This window comes from Monodon monoceros, unplaced genomic scaffold, assembly GCF_005190385.1.
Source record: "Monodon monoceros isolate NGI ecotype Baffin Bay Population unplaced genomic scaffold, NGI_Narwhal_1 Super_Scaffold_20, whole genome shotgun sequence".
In the NCBI taxonomy this organism is placed as follows: domain Eukaryota; kingdom Metazoa; phylum Chordata; class Mammalia; order Artiodactyla; family Monodontidae; genus Monodon; species Monodon monoceros.
Window position 1 is genome coordinate 41,542,911 of NW_021703777.1, and position 23,914 is coordinate 41,566,824.

At 38.1% G+C, this 23,914-nt stretch overlaps 1 protein-coding gene across 2 annotated transcripts in view; it reads left to right on the forward strand.

Moving 5' to 3' along the window:
- Positions 1–23,914, forward strand: part of PRKG2 (protein kinase cGMP-dependent 2) — a 94,749-nt gene that overhangs the window by 43,469 nt on the left and 27,366 nt on the right. The window contains exons 7-14 of one of the 2 annotated variants that reach the window (XM_029235505.1): positions 5,340–5,417; positions 7,030–7,124; positions 10,100–10,168; positions 14,439–14,537; positions 15,873–15,939; positions 17,902–18,038; positions 18,991–19,080; positions 21,155–21,296. In XM_029235505.1, the coding sequence (XP_029091338.1) occupies positions 5,340–5,417; positions 7,030–7,124; positions 10,100–10,168; positions 14,439–14,537; positions 15,873–15,939; positions 17,902–18,038; positions 18,991–19,080; positions 21,155–21,296 (777 nt within the window). Of the gene's footprint in view, positions 1–5,339; positions 5,418–7,029; positions 7,125–10,099; positions 10,169–14,438; positions 14,538–15,872; positions 16,027–17,901; positions 18,039–18,990; positions 19,081–21,154; positions 21,297–23,914 lie in introns of both variants that reach the window. The other variant, XM_029235504.1, reaches the window with a different exon arrangement.

Below are 23,914 nucleotides of genomic sequence, written 5' to 3' on the forward strand. Positions count from 1 at the left end.
ACCCAAAGTATTCAGTTCTGGAGGCAGACATTGCCTTTAAACCTCTTCTCGTGGTCTAATGGGAAAAAGAGGGTGGGAAAAGTAGCAACACATTCACTGGTGTGCTTTAAGAGTTAACTAATGAACACCCTGAAGCACGACACAGATTCCAAATGCAGTGTGACTATTAATGATAATGAAAATGACAATGTGACTTCTGTACCTGGCAGTTGGGTAGTACGGAAGACGAGAGTGGGAAGAGTTTCTGTTCCTACTCTCGGTGAGAGATCCGGGAAGCCTGGGATTTGACTGTGTGGTGGATCGAAAAGTTACGGAACTCTTTGTTACAGAGATTTCGTATTTGACCCAGTGACCCTCTGCACTGCCACTCTGACGTGGCATCTTCCATGAAACTGGAGCTCTAGTGGGAGTGGGACTGGGGTGGGGAATGTGAAATGTCCTTGTCCTTGATCAGATCACCAGTGATGCTGCTTAAAAGGCAGATTTCCAGGTACTACCTCACACTTACTGAATCAGGAACTCTGGGGTAGGGACCCAGAAATCCACATTTTAACAACACGATTCTTTTTTTTTTTTTTTTTTTTTTTTTGTGGTACGCGGGCCTCTCACTGCTGTGGCCTCTCCCATTGCGGAGCACAGGCACCGGACGCGCAGGCCCAGCAGCCATGGCTCACGGGCCCAGCCGCTCCGCGGCATGCGGGATCTTCCCGGACTGGGGCACGAACCCGTGTCCCCTGCATCGGCAGGCGGACTCTCAACCACTGCGCCACCCGGGAAGCCCAACAACACGATTCTTAAAGTTTAAAGTTATGAATTGAATACATATATTTAGGGTTTGCCATAGTCTGCCTCTTTAGTCACAAGTTTTCCATTTTTCATCATTTTTTTGAAAGTCTAGTCTTCCTTTCTTATAGTTCCTGCTAACACTTGCATAAGCCAGAGGGTTTTTCCCATTTTAATGGTTACATCTAGAACCATAAGAAAGTTGAGATAATCGTGGATTTTGCAGCTAGGTGTCCTAGAAAGTTAGCTAGTCCAAAGTCTGGAGATTAAGGTTTATGGTCAAGCCTCTGTCCCTCGCAGCTGTCAGTTAATTGTAGTGGGCATCAGGGTCACCTCATCTATAAAATAAGGGGGTGCTGGGTCACATCTGTACGGGCTGTCTCAGTGTTTCAGTTACAAAATTCTATACAGTTGGCTCACCCAAATGGAGGAATTTCTGCTGATTTTCATTTTGTAGGCTCCAGTTCCTTGGAAATAAGCAATCAGACGCTAAAATTATGCTGGAATGGTTGATAGGGTCCACCTAATCCAGGTGTGTTTGCTTTAAAATTTCTAAGGTGTTTTAACTACTCTACTTGGACAAACAAAAATAGCTGGTAGCAAACCCCAATAAATGTATACAGTTTTTTAAATAATCAACTTAGGGACATGGTCACATGATGCAGGGTTTGTGTGTGTGTGTGTGTGTGTGTGTGTGTGTGTGATCATACATCTGACTGTGTATCATCAATTCTTCTTTGTGATGAAGATTTCTAGGTGCACACTAAGGAAACTAAGGAAATCATAGGCTTGCTTGTCTTTGTCCTCTATCACCTTCGATTTTAATTCTGGTTTCATATATTCTATTTACAGGCACTCAGGCTCTATCTATCATTTTGCTAGCTATCACAGAAGGAGCATTTTCTTTACATGAAAAACTCTTTCCATCTTTAGCAGTTTCTGATGTATGGTTTTCTTCTTCTTCTTTTTTTTCCAGTGTATGGTTTACCTTTAACCTCTATCTCTCAGTCTGCCCTGGAATTGATTTCCTAAGTTTCCTTTTGGCCATATACTAAGTACCTACTCTCAGTGTTTCTAGATATCTTCTTTTAAATCATTTTTTTCAGACTGTGGGACACAACTCATTAGTAGGTCATAAAATCAATTTAGAGGAACACTTTAAAAATATATCAGGGTAGTAAGCATAAGTATTGTTCAGATATGTTTCAGATTTATACAAATGTGTGTGTGCATGCTCACATGTGTGTATGTGGGTGTATATGTAAAATATGTTTCTTACTGTAGGTCAGGGTAAAAACTGCTTGAAAACCATCACCTCACAGGGTAGGGTCTATGGCTTCTTGGTCCTCTAAGGGACCCCTTTGCAATGTAACCACAGGACAATAAACCACACTGTTTGAAGTTCTCTTTTTGGTCTTGGTGACCACCCTGGCTAGACTGGCTGCACTCCCCAGTTGACAAACACTGGCTAGTGTGGCATCGTAGCCAGTACTTACCACTATATATTTTTGGTCTGATCTACATCCACAGCCTTTTCTGATCTATGAAGTTACTGTCAACACACTGGGAGGTATTATTTATCTTCCTCCCATGGTTTTGGGTGACAAAGACTCATCTCTGGGAAAAATACCACTAGGAAGCTTGCCCCTTAAGAAACAACAAAGCGCTTTCTCAGTGTTCCATTTCCAGCTTCTGCCTTTTGGCTTATCCGACTGACAGAAATTAAAGCTGCACATCTGCACAGACCAGAGGCTGTATAATAACTGAAGAACAGCCTATAAGCAGTTCAAAAATTCTCCAGATTCCTTCTGCTCTGTCTGGGTAATAGGGACTGAGATTGAGATAGGAACAGGAGAGCCTGAGACCGCCTGAAACAGGAACGTCCACCGTGACACTAGCAGTTCTAGTAAAGAGAATTGAACATTAACTATATCATGAAGACCCCTGCACTGCAGTGTCATGGTCACTCACTTAACCTTTGCGGGTCACAGTCATCTGAATGGTAAGATCACACTTGAATCGAGTGAAGGTTTGTGATAGAGCCATAATGAGAAAAAATAGAGAGTTGGAGTAAGCAGCTTGTGACGTAAAAACTCAAAATATTATTTTCCGGGTAGAACAGAAGCATGTTTCTTGCTCACATAACAGTCCAGGGAGGATGGTCCTAGGTGGCTATGCAGAATCCTTCAGGAACCCAAGCTGATGGCTACTCCGCCATCTTCCACATGGTCCCTCTCCCAGGATTTCTCTGGGACATGCCGTTACAAATGGGGCACAAGTATGAAGGCGTGTGTCTGGAATGGTTCATGGGCCTGGCATGGAAGTGGCATACGTTGCTTCTACTCAGACCCTTTTAGCTGGACGTTAACCACATGGCCACAGCTAACAGCAGGGAGGCTGGGGAATGCAGTTTACCTGTGGAAGACATTGATGACCAGCTCACAGACTCTTTGGCAGGAATTAACAGTCGCCAGGTGACTATCTCACTTAGTCCTCACACATCCTTAAGTGTGGTAGGTCATACCGCCTTAATTTTACAGAATAGGAAACTGAGGTCCAGAAGATTTAAGTAACATCTAAGCAAACTGTTCTTAGCCTCCCCCTTAACATGGCAATCATTAATTGAGTATTTACTCCATTTCAGGTGCTTTTAATGCATGAAAAATTGTCTTTAATTGACTTATGGTGGTAGGCAAAAATGGACCCCCTCCAAAGTATCCACATCCTAAACCCTGGAATGCATAAATACGTTATGTTACATGGCAAAAGGAACTTTGCAGATGTAATTAAGGTTTGGGACCTTAAAATAAGGGAGATTATCTTGGACTATCTAGGTGGGTCAAGTATTATTACACGGGCCCTTAAAAGCAGAGAATTTTCTCTGGCTGGAATCAGAGAGATGCAGCAGAAGTGGAAGTCAGAGAGATTCCAAGTGCATGAAGAATTTCATGTGCACTTACTGGTTCTGAAATATCGGGGGCTCTGTGCAAGGACAGGAGAGAAGTCTCTGGGAGCTAAGGGGGCAGCCCCCAGCTCACAGCCATCAGGGAAATGGGACCTTATCCTACAACCGCAAGGAGCTGAATTCTGCCAAACAACCTGATTACGCTTGAAAGCAGTCTTTTCCCCGGAGCCTCCAGAAAGGAACACAGCCCTACTGACACCTTGACTTCAGCCTCAAGAGACCCTGAACGGAGAAATTCAGGTGAACCACACCGTGCCTGGGCTCTCTGTGCCACGGAAACTCAGATAATAAATGGGGGTAGTTTCAAGCCACTAAGTGTGTGTGGTTATTTGTTACAGCAGCAATAGAAAACGAATGTGCTTATCTTCTCTCAGTCTTTGAGTATAAATGTTCTTATTTGAATTTTCTGGATTGATGAAAGTGAAATTCAAAGCAGAACTGAGATTTGAATCTAGATTTCTGTGGCTTCAAAGTGCCTTTTCCCCTGAGATATTCTGCTTCCTTCCATGAGATGTTGAATGCCTTGTAAAATGTACATAGTGCTATGTAAATAAAAGGTAAGTTTACTAGTATTAGGAGTAATGTTTATCCATTAATGTAAATATGTTTTAAGAGTAAATGACCAAAAAAGATACTGAACTATAGCAGACGCAAAAGTAGTTTGTTTGGATTTTATCTTCAAGTCTAAAATAAAAATAAGAGAGAGCTATTGTGTTGTTCTTTTTGCCTTTTACGAAAATTAAACAAGCCCATTTTTGTTTGTATAAATAATTAAGAGATCCATTTTCGTTCTATGACTTCGTGGCAATATCAGATTAAAGCAAAGTAGGGATGGGAAGTTTAATCCATCTTTTATTTTCTAAGACTCTGAAGTACTTTTTTGATCTGGCAGGTGGAAGAATTACTTTCCCCCGACAAGAATTCTCTGACTACACTCACCTATATGAGGGAAACAAAGAAATAAGTGACAATTTAGGATTTCATGAGGTTAAACTTTGTTGAAAAACAGGATTTACGTGTAAAAATTCTAATGTCAACCTTTCATGATGATAAATCTTTGGAAAGAATCCATATGAAAGAGCTCCTTACTGTGTATGTAGAATTTTCCCAACCTTTGCTCCGAAAGAAATTAGGAATTGAGGCTGATATGCCTCATATCCATTGAGGATAATATTTTCAATTTATTAGATAATATTTGTCCTCTTTCTAAACTCTAGCGCCAGTTTCAGACTGTTGCAGATCACTGAACCGTTTGTATTTAGATTATTTGGGTGAAGCCCACCTGCGGATTGGTGATAATTGCCTTGCTCTCATTTCTTTGTGTCTTCAGTGTTCATGCTTGAAATTCAGTGTTCCAGGTGAATTTTTTTTTTCCATGAAAGATAAACATAAATGCAGATAAACAAGCAAAGTCTCCTTACTTTTTCATGGTTTAAGACTACAATATTTAAGAAGATTACAATTACAATAAGCAAAAAAATAGAAACAGGTGTGGAATGCTCATTTCTAAGACACCAGGAGTTCTATTTCATTTGTGTCATCTGAACGTCTCCGCGGCATCTAACTTTTTCTTTTTCTCTCATCCCCATAGGAATACTATGACAAAGGAGATTACATTATTAGAGAGGGCGAGGAAGGAAGTACCTTTTTCATTTTAGCAAAAGGAAAGGTAACTATTAGTTAAAGCTTATTTAAAGTAAATCAAAGAATCGTATCAAATCTGTTGGCCATAAATGCAGCAGTGTTCTGCATTGCAGCCTAAGTCCTCTGTCTGCAGTGAGCAGTTAAAGGACCTTCTGCTCAGAAGAGTCCTGGGGAAGCAGCGGGGGGCAGTCTGAGCACTGGCTTTGGGCCCACAGGAGACTTGTCTTGGGTTCCAGCTGATTTAGTAATTTCTTAGTGACCTTAGTCAGGTCACTTGGCTTTCTTTGGATGTCGTTTCATTGTGTATAAAATGACTGGATTATTTCTAATAATCCAATGAGTGTGTGATTCTCAGCCCAGGGGTCTAAGATCAAGGGCTGGAACATTTCCCCAACCCACTGCTAAGACAAACAACAGGTGGAAGAGAATGAACTAGACAATTGAGGACAGAATGATCAGGCATCAAGCTGTAGAACAATATGGCTCAGAACTTCAATTCGTACACAGTTGCTCAAGTTGATTTAGATGCTGATGAAAATTTTACGCTAATATAGACAACAAATCTTTTTTTTAACTAGATGTTGAGTGGATAACATGTTGCCGGTTATTCCCAGCTTGACTCTTTACAATGTTCCTCAGAGACAAAAAGCATTTGTGGAATATTGATGGAAAGGATAAAATCTTGAGCACCTGTGTCTATAAACTGTCAGATTTTCACACATGCTGTTTCTTCCATGGAAGAGTTTATCATCAGAGAATCAGACACTGCCCTTTGTAAACTGGTTTTGTGGTTGAACTTTGAACTGGGCCCCAGTGACGGAAAAAAAATTTTTAACATAATAGTTTCAGAAACTCTTTAACACTCAGAACCACTTTTTATCATTTCTACTCAACCTGGACCTCATACTTTGAAAGAATCCTGGTTAATAAACAAACTGCATTTATCATTTAAAAATTTTTAAATTTATTGTGATTTCCATAAGTGCTAACCAGAATTTCTAATCAGAATGATGCAGTCCTTCTTACCATGTTGAACTGGAATAATTCTAGCCACAAAAAGGAATATTGAAGTTTTTGTTTGGCTCTGCTATGGGGGTTCTTGAACCTACCTGGGCTGTGGATCGCATTGGGACTGTCATGAAAGCTGTGGACCCTCCTCTATATCCACATTTTGCATTCAGTTTTAGAGGGTACACAGGAATCAACAAGTCAGTCATGGACATGAGATTTAGAACTCTTGATACTCAGTCTTATTCGTGATTGATTTGTCAACTCCATTTGGCTTTTTGAAAAAATAAAGTTCCCACAGGACCATTATTATTTGCTTTGAGCATCCTTAGGAAAGAATAACTGGATTCATGTAAAAAATTATAACTTTGAGTCGTGAGGTTTGGATGGAGAAGCTTCCTCTTATAAAAGGTGGATTGTGTTCAATCACAGGATTTTCTAGTCCATCCAAATGAGGTGACTATAGTTAGATTGTCATAACTACTGCAAAATTAAAGCAAAGGCTTTGATTTTTCCTTATTGAGTCAAGTTTATACAGAACAGGAGGGTCTGGTTGAATGGATATGTGTTCAGATTTTCCTTATTTTCTTCTCTCTCTCTCTCTTCTTAAATTATTTGACATCATTTAGGTAAAAGTCACCCAGAGTACTGAGGGCCATGATCAACCACAACTGATAAAAACTCTGCAGAAAGGAGAATATTTTGGAGAAAAAGCTCTTATCAGGTGAATCCATGAATTTATATTCCATACTTAAATAATTCTTTGGTTGTTTTGCATGTGCACCTACCCACTGAGAGTTGTCAAACTGAGCTACCAAATTAATGGCAGCCATTATCCAGGAAATAAACAAATTTTTAAACGAATTCTAAAAAATTCATTGTTAAGCAGGAAATAAGTCTACTAATTTTGCACGGGAAATAATTTAGAAAGTCTTGTCTACTAGTGAAAATAAAATTGGTCTTCTCTTAGAATTTTTAGTTTAAAAGAGAAAGAAATTAAAGGCATGAAATTTTAAATTTTCCCATAAGAATGAGTTTTTATATTTTCAAGGTTTGAAATATTGTCCTGTTTTACCCTTTAAGAAATGATCAAATAATAACTTTACGTATTTTTTGTGTCTTTAAATCATTATGTCAAAGGTAATATTTTCTTAAGAATTTTTATTGGCTCATTTTGCAAGCTTTAGAAACAACTCAAAATAGTGTATTTGACATTTCTACCTGAACCTTAGGCCTTTTGAGATATGAGTTTATTTACTGTTGATCTAAGTTATGGAAGAAACATTTGTAAAGATTAATCAAATTGCTCAGGAGACACTGTGTGCTTCCTGGAACTCAGAAAACAACTTCAAGTCTAAAGAAAACTTTTCTTAAATATAAATAACTTTATAAAAATTCAAGTTAGAATTTTGAGCAACACACTCTTTTTTGGAGTTACATATGTTTTTAAATGAATACTTGAAATTAATTAAGAAAGAATTTAAAATTTATGTTATTACTAAATGCTTTTTATTTCATATTTATGCTTATAAAAATGAGTAGTGTGCTCATTTTTCTTCCTTTTTAATTTTTGTCTGTGAAGCCCTAGTTCTGCTGATTTACATGTCAGGATTACATTAAGTACAGAGCAAAGAAAAAGTGTTCATATATTACCTGAAGGCAAATTTGATTCTTTAAAAATCATAAAGCTCTTATTTTTTGAAGAAAATTAAACTACTTAATCCTAGTAAGTTATGGCTATTTTGTAAACAATTTAAAAATTGAATTTAAAGACAAGTTGAATTTTTATTTCCCATTTTCTAGCTGGTAATGAACTTGTTTCAATAACAGGGAAATTGTCCTCTTTTGTTTGCTTATTTGTGACAATATGAATTTGTTCATGTAATGCAATCATGTAATACCATTATTCAAGACTTCAATGTATTTGTTCTTAACATTAACACATTATTTTTCTCATACCTTCAAGCAAAACTATTAAAGTTTGAAAGTGCAGAGAAATTATTTATAAATGCACTACAGACTCAAGATAGCTCTGGAAAGGAAATATGCTGTCTGGTTATGCTGGATCTGAAATAATTTGTGCTCTATGTTGCAACCAGCCAATTACAGTGTTTTCCCATGAGAAACATGGGGATTTATATTTAATAAAGACACAACTCCCCAAAGCATTTAAAATGTAAAGCTAAAATCAATGAGGAGGAGAGTTGGATACAAATATTTTTACATTTTTGTGCATTTTTATGCTATCACTTTTTAGGGCCACTGACTGTGGCTCAGTGTTCCTCATATTCTGTGTATTTTCCATGTATTTCCATTAAATAGTCCCAGGAGTTCTTTCAGCATTTTATGTGCAAAAATAAATCCGTGGCACTTACACAGTTATTATGAAAGAAACAGTGTGTATTTGTAAACATCTAATACTTGTGCACTGTTTGCAGAGAATATTCCTAGTCAAAATCATGACCCTGTCAAGTGAAAGGATGCCATACCTCTTTTTTTTTGAACTAACAAAGCAAATAGTTTACCCATATCCAAGATCATATCATATAGATATCTACACACATGCAAGTTGAGTGTAAACTACCCAGCTCCCAACTCAAAAGCATATCAAACTGAAAGGTTTCACCAGTGTCTTCTAGCAAGGATCCTGTAAACTTGGGAGGGACTGTGGGTTATGTCAGAAGGTTTTTGGATGCCAGCTATGTGGATGGGGGACCTCTGTGGAATGAGAGATGGGCTGCCAGGGTTTTCCCTGTCCCATCGCTAAAGGAAGATGAAAGAACTATACTCTTTGTGATGCTGTTTTTGATGAAGTTGCTTAGAGCCGTCTTAATATGACTGCTGTTCCAAGTTACCTTAAATAAATCTCAGAGCACTGAGTACCATATGGATGTACCTTCCTTTCAGGGTCTTTAGTTTGTAACTAATAGAGGGAGACAACTAACATAAACAAAGGTCTCTAAAGAAATACTTTACCTGGTGCTTGATCCATTGGTATTCATTAGGTAATTAAATTTACCATCATTAGATCATATGCTATAATTCATTGTATCTAAGGGGATTATTGTGAGATGCACTATTATATTATGTACCCCTGAGAAAGAAAGACAGTGCTGTTAATTACACTGTGACTCATCGTCAATTGTAAGGCATGCTCTGATTTCAGAGATTTTAATGGAAAACGTACATCTTAGACTATGAAATGAAAGATTTTAGTATTTCTTTAATTCACTGGGTGACATGACACTAAAAACACTTTCTTTAGGTTTTATTCCTGACTGGTTTGTTAGAAGTTACTTACTTCAATGTTTCTCTTATAAATTTCTTTGATCGGTTCATTTCACTTTTGGCTGCTTATTAATTAGCAATTCCTGTTTGATCAGAGTAGGGCTATCTTATCTGGGCTGACACAGAGCGCAGAATGAAATTCCACGCACAGTTGCACTCACTGATTCCTTCACATTCTTAGTGCATTTAGCTTCTTCTCCTCTGTATTCCTTGTGTGCGTGCCCTTTATTAGGACACATTTCAAATCCTTTCTTGGGGGGAGGGGTAGAGTATAAAATTATGACTTTTTAAGAAAAGCGTAATCTTTGGAAGGTTTAAGTGACGGTGTTTCATACCAGTAGCAGATTTCCCTGATAAAAATGGATGTGTAAGTTCTCACCAGAAGGCTGACGTTCCTGTTTCTATCTGCAGTGAAGACGTCAGATCAGCTAACGTTATTGCTGAAGAAGATGATGTCGCATGCCTGGTTATGGACCGTGAGTGAGTATATGATGTTGTCGGAGGATGCAGGCTACTGCCACCTTTGAAGACTTGGCCTTCTGTTACTACAGGGGCCCATCTGTCTTCCCTTTCATCAGCACTTGGAAACGCTGGCCAATCCTCAGCTGCGAGTACATTCGATTAAAATTCATGGGAAGGAACTGGGCCTTCTGATCTGAATCTGCCTGCGGCAGTGGCAGATGCTGGCAGGCTAAATATTTTGTGTGCAGAGTTTGTACATAAATATCAACAAGAGACTGGTTTAAATTCTGCATCTTACAGAGAAATAAGCTTATTAGTACTCTCATGGATTTTTTCCCCATACAAGGTAGTGAACAATTTCATGATTTATTGCTAAAATGCTCTAAGCCGTCAAAAACCTCTCTCTCTCAAAATATAAAATGCTCATTAGCTAGATGTATTCCCAGAGAAGTTTTAGTTTAATGCTTGTAGTAATTTGCAGAAGATGTGTGTCAATATTAATCTCTAAATGTCTGAGGTTATTTCTCAGAATATTTCATTTTGTGTCCTTAACTCACTTCAAATCAAATTTGAATCTGACTCCTTGGATCTCTCATGAATCAGTTGAATATTTATTGACTATCTAGATATAAAAAAGGAAATTCAAATATACCAAAACTAGGCCATTGTCTGACAAAAGCCATGTATAGTCAAAAGAAATAGGGCATACTCATATGAAATATTAACAAAAAAAATGACAATAGGTATCACAAGAGTATGTAGATGATTGCTAATTGAATACGACATTTATTGAACATAGAATCATAGAGATTTAGAGCTGGAAAGAACTTTGGAATATTTTACAAAATCTTTTTATTATGGAAAATTTCAAACATATTAAAAAATAGGATGATATTATGGACCCCATCATGCAAGCTCAAGAATTATCAATTAAAGCCTTTTCTGTACCACTTTGCCATCCTCTCCCTGCCTTCTACACACTATTTTCAAGCAAATTCCAAACATAAAATTATTTCATCTATGAATTTTAGTAGCATCTCTAAAAGCTAAGTATTATTTATAATACATGACCACAATAACATAACATGCCTAAAAAGTTACCAATTCCTTCTTTCTTTATTATTTTTTAATTGAGGTATAATTGACACATAACATTATATTAGTGTCAGGTGTACAACATAATGATCCAATATATGGATACATTGCAAAATGGTCACTACAATAAGTCTAGTTAGCATCCATCACCACACATAGGACAATAATTCTTAGTATCACTTTGAGTTACTTTAATCTTTCCCTTACAGATTAAAAAAAAGTAAGTCCAGGTCAGTTAAAGAATTGCCCCCGGGCTTCCCTGGTGGTGCAGTGGTTGAGAGTCCGCCTGCCGATGCAGGGGACACGGGTTCGTGCCCCGGGCCGGGAAGATCCCACATGCCGCGGAGCGGCTGGGCCCGTGAGCCATGGCTGCTGAGCCTGCGCGTCCGGAACCGAGAGGCCATGACAGCGAGAGGCCCGCGTACCGCAAAAAAAAAAAAAAAAAAAAAAGAATTGCCCCAACAGTGTCATCTGTGATGGAACAGGGGCTTCTGCCCAGGTCTTCCAGTGCCTTTCAGCAGTCTTTCCACCATGCCATTTGATTCCCATAGCATGTGTTCAGAAGGGAAGCAATCCCAATACTGTGAAGTGGGAAAAGTTTTACTTTATTGTTTAAGTGTGGAAATGGGGCTTAAAATTCACAGGAGTTTTCTAGGCAAAGAGGAAGTGTGGAAATCCCTCCAGGTGAAGTAAACCTTAAAAACAAAGGCATAGGGCTAGGAAGTGCAAATCATGTTCAGATGAAGGTAATCTTTGGTGGCAGCTCTCAAATGGAAAATATATCGATATGGTATTGCCCTGACAATGCATTGTTTTGTATATGAGTTCCTTAAAAATATATGCATGCGCTAAATAGCACTAGCGGTGTGGTAAAATCTTATAAATTGCTCCAAAATGCAAGGACTAAAAACAGGATAGAAAGGAAGAACTCCTCCCCCTTTTCTTTATTATAATCACATAACCAAATATTTATACAATATCTCATGGATTCATAATCCATGTAAAGCATGAAATGGTTTTTATAGAGTTTATAAATTATTTGGAAGTTTATAATTTTAAAACGCTTAATTTACATGTGCCTAGTTGAGATTCTTATAACATAGAGAGTACTGTCCTGTTAGACACAATGAGACCTTAAAAGTTACATGAATTTATTCTGTGCATAAGAGAAACTGAATATCAGGTATGACTGGGTTGACCTACCTCCTGGATTTCCTGGGACAGTTCTGGTTATTCCAACATGTTTATGATTGGCACTCCCCTTCACTCTGGAAAGCATTCAGTTTGAATGATAAATTATATGATCATCGTAGCTATCACTTATAAAGCTAGATTAAGATCCCGTAATAATTCTCCCATAGTACCCTTACATCATTGTTCACACTTTATTTGATTGCTTTATTTAACATCTGTCTTCCCACTCTTCTGTTTCTTCATGAGGACAGAAACATTTACTTTGTTCGCTGCTGTTGCTGTGCCAGCATTTGACATAGTCCTTGGCATAACAGGAAGCGATCCAGATGTTGGCTGAATAAAGCACACCATCCTTGCAATGAAATATAGTGGCTGAAAGCCTATGGCTCTTTATTTCTTCTTTCCTAATTCATCATTTTAAAAATGCATACTTGAATGTTACAGCTAGAATGTTGTAGCCGTTTAAACTTTAGTTTGTGGAGAATTTCTATAGACCTGTGACACCAGTGTCACATTTAAAAAATCAAATTTCTTTACAACAATACTTCAATTAGTTTCATAGCAAGCAAGATAATGGTGACATGTAGAATAAATAAAATCAATGGGATAGGGAGGGTGGGAGGGAGACGCAAGAGGGAGGGGATACGGGGATATATGTATACCTATAGCTGATTCACTTTGTTATACAGCAGAAACTAACACAACATTGTAAAGCAATTATACTCCAATAAAGATGTTAAAAAAATAAATAAAAACAAAAAAAATAAAAGAGACCCCCCCCCCAAAAAAAAGCAAAGTACAAGAAGTATTTCCTTTTACTTGAAAATTTCGACCATTGGGAATTTGAAATTGCATGGCAATACTCTTTTGTTTCTCACTACTGTACAGTCAGCAAAGGACGGTCCACAGAGCAGGGCAGAAAAGAGTGCAGAGTAGATCTGAAGGGGGAAATGGAAAATACCCAGCACAGTGCATAAGGTATACTTAATAATGTAAGTGTATGTTGGTGGTCAGTTAAATGTGGGTAGAGGTCTTCAGGGCTAGGCAGGCAGTAAGTGGCAACAGTACACTAATGAGGTGAATTCTGGCTTATTGGTTTCAGTTTTAGGTGTTTTGAGGTAAATTTTCATTCCTTTCATTTCTTTATGTCCAGGAGCTTAAGATTTACTGAGGTGATTAAAGCATGGTTTCTAGAAGGATACTGTTTTGCAGTAGGGAAGAGAACTACCCTGAAAATCACGAATCCAGGTAGACTGTCAAGTGTGGGGTGCGGGAAGCATTGGAAGGATAATCCAGAAAATAGGTTTGTTTGGTGAGGAAGGGGATTCTTTTTTTCTCATGGGCAGTGCCCTATGTAAGAATTCCAAGAGATAAGGGACCGGGGACAGGCAGATTAGATGGGACACGTAACAAACCTGTGATCCGTGAGGGTGAGGGAGGTAACGGGAAGATGCTGGCTGAGCCTCAGACAGGGAACTACTAAGTTAAGGTAAACGATTTGGATTTAATTATGAAGGAATGTGAAATGAGTAGTATTATCTACGGACAAAGAAGAGATAAATTGTATCCTTGACTTTAAAAATAAATAGCTTAATTAATTTGGTTAAGCAAAGTTAGAAAAATCTGGAACCCATGTAACCTGTTGATTTAGTAAACAGATCATGTAGCCTATTTCCTTTTCACTGTCTTCTTTAAAAAAAAAAAAAAAAAAAAGAACAATATCGGTAAACCTGAACCACAGGGGGGAAGATTACAGAAATGGTGTCTCTTCTCATTGATAGCCTCTTTGCTTTCAGAAACTCAAAGGATCAATTATATAGCTTCCAATAACTATTCTACATGTGACAGCAATTTTAATGTAACATAAATTATTGAAAAACAATTTGCAAAGCTGTGAATAACCATACAAATAGTCTTTTATGAGCTTAAGAAGAATGACAAGTTGCAATGGTAACTCTCAGCGCTGAGCTTTTTATTTTATCTTATTTTATTCATTTAGAACATTCAACCAAACAGTCGGGACTTTTGAAGAACTCCAAAAATACCTTGAAGGGTATGTGGCAAACCTGAATCGTGATGATGAAAAAAGACATGCGAAGTAAGTGGAGGAATATTTTCCTAAGCTGGATGTGGCAGTTGATAAAGAAGGGGACTGAAGGGTGTGGTTTGCTGTGGCATAACTTTTAGTGTGTTGCCATTAGAAAATTTGGGAGAGTTCTTTTAAATTGTTCTTCCACAAAGAGGATACCATTTGCCTGGTATCCTCTACCAAGATAATAATAGTATGGCTATTATTTTAGTCAATAAATAGTTTCTTATTTTCAGTGATGGGTAGTAATGTTAGGAAGAAATTTCCTGATAGAAAACCTTGGGAAAGGGATTCTTTACATTGACTGGTGACTTAGTTCAAAAGGACATTAATTCAGAAAGGAAGGCTCTCTTGCCCATGGAAATCAAACAGGAGTACCAAGGCATAGCGTAGCCCATTCATTCTGATTCCAGGTAAGGAGCTAGGGCTAGAGTCTGGGTTATTTCAAAATATAAGGGAGCTGTTGCCCACGGTGTTGTGTGTTGGGTTCTAAATGTAGTAATACTGATGAAAATGTTTTTTTGTTTAATAGAAACAATACTTTGTAAAATTAAAATTATTTGAAAATCCTTTGCTAAAACACTTTGTAGAATGAATACTTAAGCATATATTCACCAGATAGTACCATTACAATTGAAGAGTCAAAAGTTCTAGAAGACTGACCTTTGAGTTAAATTAGAGCATTCAGTCAGGACTGCATAAGTTTGTTTTTGTTTTTTTTTCTTGCAGGGAGTACACTTGCAGTTTTTATGCCAAAGGCCTTTTGTAGTGAGAACAATTTATAAATACGTAACCCAGAACAGTAAACTCTAATTAAAAGAGAATTGAGTATTTCCCAGTAACAATACTTAGACATAAAATATGAACTGTATTTTTCATGTTTCACAAAGCAGTTATTCTGGTTCAGCCAGAGAAATCTTCAAGATCTGACAAAAATAGCAAAATATGACAAAGAGTGTGGAATCCTCCTGTATGTGCAACAAAGGAAGTGGCTCTCTTTTCTGGTTTTATTTCCTCTCACTGATTCTTTGTTTTTTAAACAGCTTTATTGAGATGTATTTCAAATACCACACAATTCACCTGTTTTTACCTCTCATTGATTCAGTTTGACTTTTGTCTATTTTTTATTGTGTGTGAGTATATCTGTTTTTTATTTGTATAGTCTATTGTTTTTCTCCCCAGATGTAACTGAATCTGACCCTATAAAAGTTGAGATAAGCTCTATGATAACTAGGGGCAGTAATTACTGGCAGAAATAAGACTGTTGTGAGGGTGGAATTTATGTGTGCCGTGACCCCTGCTTACCCAAGGGAGCGTATGTAAAGTTTCTCTTATCTCCTACAGGAGATCCATGTCTAGCTGGAAGCTGTCCAAAGCACTCTCTTTGGAGATGATTCAGCTGAAGGAGAAAGTGGCCAGATTTTCCTCATCATCCCCATTCCAGAACCTTGAGATTATCACAACACTGGGCGTTGGTGGGTTCGGAAGAGTTGAGCTTGTAAGGGGTTTACGTTTCAAGCATCTGAGAGAAGCCTTTTGACTATTTTTTGTTTTGTATTCCAGTGTATGTCGGAGGAATATATGCATTGTTATTGCTATCTAAACATTGCTTTGAACAGAAATTGAGAAAGTACACTTTTCACTCTTTATGTTGTGTAATAGCAGGTCTGTGCTAGTAACTTATAATAATATAGCTGCAATTTCAAGCCTCTTACATCACATCCTTTTGTGATTTTTTTTTTCTTGAGGGCAGTTAGTTATTGGAGAATGTACCAGTAACCATACCCAAAGGCTACAAAACATAAAATGTGTTTCCTAACAGCAAAATGTATGTATACATACGTTCACGATGCATTAACTGTATGCTAAAGCAAAGAAGAATGTGTCCAGTGAAAGTGTCATAGAAATGAAATCTTTAATATCATAGCTCCATTTCTTAAACAACTCCCCTGCCATGTCTGTATTTGGCTTTCATTATTCTATTTTTGGGTTGCCAAATTTTCTATCAAAAAAAAAAAAAGCTGAATGCAAGGAGATGTTTGAAGAGCAGCCTTCTGTAGTGCTGGTCAGGACAGCTGGGAACTTATGGCCTGATTTCGGCTGCATCTTCCATATCACCACCTCTCTGAGCTTTATAATCAGCTTCCAAAGAGTAGCAGAGCGGTGCTGTCAGATCAAGTGCTCTGAGGAAACGGTAGAATGGAGATCTGTGACCTTACTGGGTAGAGATGGCTCTGAACCCTGGGCAATTACCAAGCCCTTCTTTGCCCAGCAGATTTGTAACAATTCACTGTACATTAACCTTGGGAACTATGCTGACACTTCCATCTGATGGGTGGCCTGGGTGTGAGCAGATCTGAAATGCTGCCAGGAGACTCTGGATAGTAAACTTTACATCCAGTCAATTCTTGGGTAAGGGGGGAAGAAACAATTTCTTAATAGGCCAAAGAGTATTTGTAGTGTTTCTTCTGCCATATGGAGAGATAAGGGAGAGATCCATCTGCTGTATTTTTCATCAAAATCTTGGCAAAAGGATTGAATTAACAATGATGAGGTTTCCTTTTTATATAGTTAGATAATAATAATTGAAACAATAATTCCACCATTGATTTAAAAGTCATAGGCAGCACTAATGGCAACTGTGAGCAAAACGTGGGGTGCAACCATTTCTGCACAGTTTCATTACTTGTCAAATATAGTCTGCTAATGGAGTTTTAAAAGTCTATCTGAATGCTTATTAAATTTTAAAAATTTCCTTTTAAGGGAAAATCCTGTTTGTCCATCTAGAGCATGGTCTCCAACAGAGCTTTCTGCGCTGATGGAAATGTTCAGTATCTGTGTGTCCAGTAGGGTAGCCACTGGCTATATGTGGCTGGAGAGCTTTTGGATCACGCAACTGAGGAACTGAATTTTTAATTTTAATCAATTTAAAATTAACCTTATGTGACTAGTGGCTATTATATTGGATCGTGCAGATATGAATCTTGATTTAATATGTTTTGTTTTGAAACTCAAAGAAGTGACTATTAAGAAAAAACAGTTTTTGGCAATTCTGGCCAAAGTTTTTCATGTCACATACTCAAAACTGAAGAGATTTCTAAACGTTCAATCTTCTAACTAGAGTGTTTTTCTTGTTTCAATACAAGCATTCTAGAGCCATGTTCCAGATACGTGAACTCTTTTGGAAATTACAGTGAAAAGGAAGTGTGTACACCTGGATAAAATTCAGTTCCTGGAGGGATAAGTGGTTAAAAGCTTACATGCTATTTAAATGTGAAAGAATTCGAACTCTCATTAGTTAACATGTTTTACCTAGATATTGCGAATCTTTCCTAGTAAGTTCATTTTGAGGGCTTGTTCTCTTCTTCCCTAGGTTAAGGTAAAAAATGAGAATGTTGCTTTTGCAATGAAGTGTATAAGGAAAAAGCACATAGTTGACACGAAACAGCAGGAGCATGTCTACGCAGAAAAGAGGATCCTGGAAGAGCTGTGCTCCCCCTTCATCGTGAAGTAAGTGAGCATCTCGCTCCCAGAACTTAGCATCTTAGGCTCTCCTTTTGAGTGTTTCCATGCAAGAGGACAGAGGAGGAAGAGAAGGCCCCACTCTGAATTCTCCAGCTCAGTCACAGCGATGATACATAAAATGTTAGAAGTTTGAGATCTGAAGTCAAGAGTCCAGATTTTTTTATTCTTGGATAAATCTCAGGAAAGCGTGTGGGGTGTATGTGTGTGTTTGTATGTGTGTGTGTGAATATAAAATTATTGTGGCAATAATTTGAACTGCTTATTTAACTCAGACCCAATGCAGAATTTGGGAAGCAAGAATTCATTCAGAACCCTTCAGGGGACGTGCTGCTGTTGAATTTCGACAAGAAGTGACATCTGGATGTATTTAGGTTGTTGAGGAGCTGGTCCTAGCAGTGCCTAGGTGCCAGAAGATCCACCACCTTTACAGTTACTGCTTTCTTTAGCTATCACCAGAGTTTGCAAGAGAAATGTATTTTTCTAGGCCATGGCTCTCTTGTGAATTCATGGGTTAGTGGTGTAGGCCAGTTAAGGCATATTTTTTCCTACCTGTCTTAATGCTCCTGGAGTGTAGCTCCTGGAGTGTAGCTCCTGGGTGATGTAAAGTGCCTCTATAATGAGTAGCATCTATGCTTTTTTTTTTTTTTTTTTTTGCGGTACGTAGGCCTCTCACTGTTGTGGCCTCTCCCATTGCGGAGCACAGGCTCCGGACGCGCAGGCTCAGCGGCCATGGCTCACGGGCCCAGCCGCTCCGCGGCATGCGGGATCTTCCCGGACTGGGGCACGAATCCGTGTCCCCTGCATCGGCAGGCGGACTCTCAACCACTGCGCCACCAGGGAAGCCCCCAAAGTGTTATTGATGATGCTCTTAAGCAACTTGGAAGACGTTTTAAAACTGGGTTTCTAATAATAACTGTGCTTTTCTTTATCTTCACAGATTATATCGCACTTTCAAGGACAATAAGTATGTATACATGCTTCTGGAGGCCTGCTTAGGTGGGGAGCTATGGAGTATATTAAGAGACAGGTAATGAAAAATAATAATAAACAATAACTTTTGTCTCCTCCTGTGTCATCTAAAAGATGCTATGTTCATGATCATTTAAAGAGGCATGAAGAAAGTTATTAAGGAATGAGTCTAAGAACGTATTATCACTTGATAAAAAAGTAGTAATAGTGGTATTTTCTTAGCTAATGTTATAATCATGTAATAGGCACCCTGTAAAGCAGTTATTGTCATTCTCATATTAGGGATTAAAGAAGCCCAGGCTTAGAGTGTGAACCATCCATGTCACATGGTTAGTATGAGGCAGAGTAAGTATAAACCCAGATGTTACTGATTCCGAATCTTGAGAAGAGAGATGATGAAAGGGGTGGAGAGTGGGGAAGCCTGGATTGAAAGGCAGAGTGAAATGTCTGCAAAGATTCAGTTTTACAAAAGGGGTGATTTCCACACAATCAAAACCACAGGTATTTACTAAGCTCCACCTATGTATAAGGCTCCATAGTAGACGGTGTGGGAGTTTTCTAAACAAAGTAAACTGTTCTAACCCCTCAAAGTATAACGTTTTCCTCCAATGAGTTTAGATTTTATTTTGGGAGATAATGTAATGTGCAATTCTAAAACATTTCATTATTTAACGTGAAAACTAAATATGACAAAGAAGTTGGCAGTTTGTAACTAAATGTCCAATGAGTGTTGTGGATAGTGAGCTTGGAGAAGAGGAAAGATAGAAAAATGTGATGGTTAAGGAAGGACTTGAGCTAAACTCTAAAGACAAAATTTGGAAAGGCAGAGAGGAAGGTAAACCGCAGGAATATTAGGATAGGATTAAGTGTCTTAACTTGCTGAGTAAGAGCAGAATTTGAATAGAGGACAAGGGCAGCAGAAAAGGAGATGGGAAGGTGGCTTTGCATTAGGCTGTGGAGGTTAATGCCAGGCCAAACATTTAGACAGCATTCCCTGGCTTAGTGGTTCTCAGCCCTGGCTTCACGTCACAGTCTCATGGGTAGCTTTTACAAAGTAAAAGTGCTGGGCCCTAATGCCAAAGGCTTTGATTTGGTTCAGTTGCAATGGGTCCAGAAAATGACTTTTAACTGCCTTTCAGGCAATTCTAATGTGCATTCATGGTCAAGAATCACTGACCTAGGTAATAAGAGACTTTTGAGCATCTGAGTAGAGATTCATGTGTTGTACTAGGAACATATTGTTGGATGGATCTGAATGGGGGAAACCTGGAAGGGTTGAGGACACTTGCATGATACCTGCAGAAGCATTTGTGCCTTCCATCTTTGCTTCCATAGGCAAATCTTTTTAGAAAATATAAATCTATTTAGAGGTGGGAGTTCCTACTCTAGTGTTAGGCACTTTACCTGATCCATAAAACAGCCTTGTTAAGTCAGTAGTAAACCCATTTTACAGATACGAATCTGAGGCTCAGAACAGCAGAACAACTTGCCTAAGGACGCAGTTAGTGGAAGAAGAAGGAGTCAAAACCAGTTTCTCTCGTTCCAAAGCCACAGCCTTCTATTATACCATGCAGCAAATCACCACCACATTTTAATAATTCAGTATGTAAACCTACACACAGTGCTGACACAGGGCAACTCTAGTATCATCAAGGTGCACTAAATAGGAAAGAGTTATGACCCCGTTTCTACATGGGTTATTGTTACAAGCTATACAAACAGGAAATGAAAATGATCACTTGAGTCGTTTTTAGTCAAGCAATCAAATGGAGAAGTCTGGTTCAAGCGCTCCATTGAAATAGTTGCATTTTCCCCAGAGTTTGCCAGAGATGTCTTTGAAAAGTTTTATTTTCTTGTCTTTCCATTTTATATGTTCATATATGATTGCCAGAAACAATTGTTTGGATGTAGACACTTTAATTTTAGTGAAGTGGTTCTTGTTTGCATCAAGTATCCCCCTAAATTTCTTTATAATCAGTGGTCTAATTCATTGGCAGCATGAAGTATTTTTTAGTGCTAATGCCATACAAAACGTTTATATTGCATAAATTTACTGTATAATAATTGACGCCTAGAATCTAGAACAAGGATGTGTGTCTAGAGTATTAAGAGGGAAAATGATTTCATTGCAGAGGCAGCTTTGATGAACCCACCTCCAAGTTCTGCGTTGCTTGTGTGACAGAAGCATTCGATTACCTGCATCGACTAGGTATTATCTACAGAGACCTGAAACCAGAAAACTTAATTCTAGATGCTGAGGGCTATCTTAAATTGGTAAGACAAATTCTGCAACTTACAGTATCGTATGAGATATTTCTAAACACAAAGCTGTGTTACAGTTGCAATTCTCTTTTAATTTTGGTACATTTGTTATTGTCACTCTGGGGGATATGGGCTTTGAAATCAGCACACTTAACACAGGGAGCTGTGCTACAAGTACATTCTTTTTGGCCTAGGCATTGAAGGTTTCAACCATATTTGTGACTCCTACTAAGGATTCAAATAATAGAAAGCCTTTAAAATTGGATTTTGTTAGCATTTTTATATAATTTCAGGTAGGTTTTAATAAATTCCTGCTACATATAGGGATTAGCTATGAGGAATAAGGAAAGAAGATAGTACGGTTTCTGTCCCAAGACAGCCACTGTCTGTAGAGGGGGAAAAGATACACATATGAACGTTGGTAGTTTAAAAAAATATTTGTGATGATTCTAAGGTACAACCAGTTTTGAGAATCAGAACACAAGACTGTAGTTTCCTTGAGGACAGAGACTTTCTTTGCCATGCATCTTTGTAATGGATAGCATGCCTAACATGAATCCCCTTGCATGTCGCACAACAGAAAAAAATGCTACCAGTCATGTAAACTGCTTCTGGTGCAAAACTGTAAGAGAAATGGGCAGTCATAATAGTAGAAAGCAGGCATTTTGGATCTCAGGAGGGAACCTCATCAGGATGGGGAACCCAGGATGAATTTTCCCTGAGTCCCTTTTGTCAGGAGCTCAAGGACATTAAACCATCTCTGAACTTAACATTTACAAAGGTATTAGAAGTTTCTAATAACAGAACTTTTTTTATATGGAAATAATAATAGCTACCATTTAAAGTGTAAAGCTGTGCTAAATAAACATTTTGCAGTTAATATATTTAACAATTGATGAGATGGGTTTTATCATCCACATGTTATAGTGTTCAATTTAACCTTGGAATTAAATTCACGATGTGTAATTGCTAGGTGATTTCTCTCCATAGTGAAGGAGTAAAGTAAATCCTTTCATGTGAAATCTGGCTGACTTCCAAGAAACATTTTGATGCATTCAAGCTTTATTTTATCCATGAAAGACAGCTTTGGGAACTGGTGAGGTACTAACACAAGGCCTTAATCACTTGTCTCCTTCACAATTCCTTCATTGGCTATGCCTCTTATAACTCTTTAGAAAAACCTTTTGGAATATTCTAGAAGTAAAGCCATCATGAAGGATGTAGATTATCCATTAAATTCATTCTTTTTTTTCTATTCAATTTTTTTTTTAATTGGAGTATAGTTACTTTACAATGGTGTGTTAGTTTCTGCTGTACAATGAAGTGAATCAGCTATACATATACATATATTCCCTCCCTCTTGGACCTCCCTCCCATCCCACACCCATCCCACCCATCTAGGTCATCACAGAGCACTGAGCTGAGCTCCCTGTGCTATACAGCAGGTTCCCACTAGCTATCTGTTTTACATATGGTAGTGTATACATGTCAATGCTGATCTCCCAATTCGTCCCACCCTCCCCTTCCCCACTGTGTCCACATGTCTGTTCTCTACTTCTGCATCTGTGTTCCTGTCCTGCAAATAAGTTCATTGTACCATTTGTCTAGATTCCACATACATGCATTAAAGTATGATATTTGTTTTCTTCTTTTCATACCTATTTTTAAGAAATCAGGTAGTATATTCAGTATTTATAGGCATAGACATCCATAACCATCTCTTTTGTTAGCCATTGTTATCCATCAGCTAACTCATTTGACAACCAGCTAAATGAAGAGTAATAACTAAAGCCTTTAGAAATTAAAAAGTAAATGTTGAGTATTTCCATTTCTAGCTATATTTCAAACCAGACATATTGAAATTCTCTTACTACAAAATGTCTCAAGTACTGGAGGAAACATGAAAAGCAGTATTATATGCCTGGCTGACTTTATAAGACAGCACTGGGAGCCCCCTGAGGCCGAGAACCAAACTTGGGCAGTAGTGAAGGGTGGAACTCAAACACTGAAGCTGCTGTCTTGTGGGCACCCAGCAATCCTAGGTGGCCTAGAGGTTTTATTTTAATTGCTGTACCTTCTGGGAACAGGAGACCAAGTTTTGGACCTGGGCAGTGTGGAAAGTTGAATCAGAGAACATTGTCAAGAGCCAGGAATCATACAGATTGTACTTTCAGAGAAAAAGAAAACAGGGGAAAAATCTAATGTCTAAAGGCAGAGTACATGCAAGAAAACATGCTTTTCTCATTATTGGGCTCTTGGTAGAGGAACAAAAGAGTCTAAGAATACTTGGCCACAGGCTGGTCTTCATGGGGTTTTGGATGCCCAGTCTTCAAGGATGGAGAACCCCAAGAAAAAATTTAAATGAAAATGGATCCATGTTGGTAGCATGCCCAAGTTTCCACGAACCAATGTATATTCTCTCTGGAAGAATGTTCTCTCAACTTAGGATACAGAGAACTCGCAGAGATAAACTTCCAGGGAACGTAAGCTCACATTAAAAAATAATGTTTACACGCATGAGGAAAAAAGGTGCCAGGAGCATTATTTGGCAGGCACATAAAAGTCTCATATATTGCAGTAATCAGATACAAAATATAAAATAAATACATCTAAGCCTTTTAAAAGTAAGA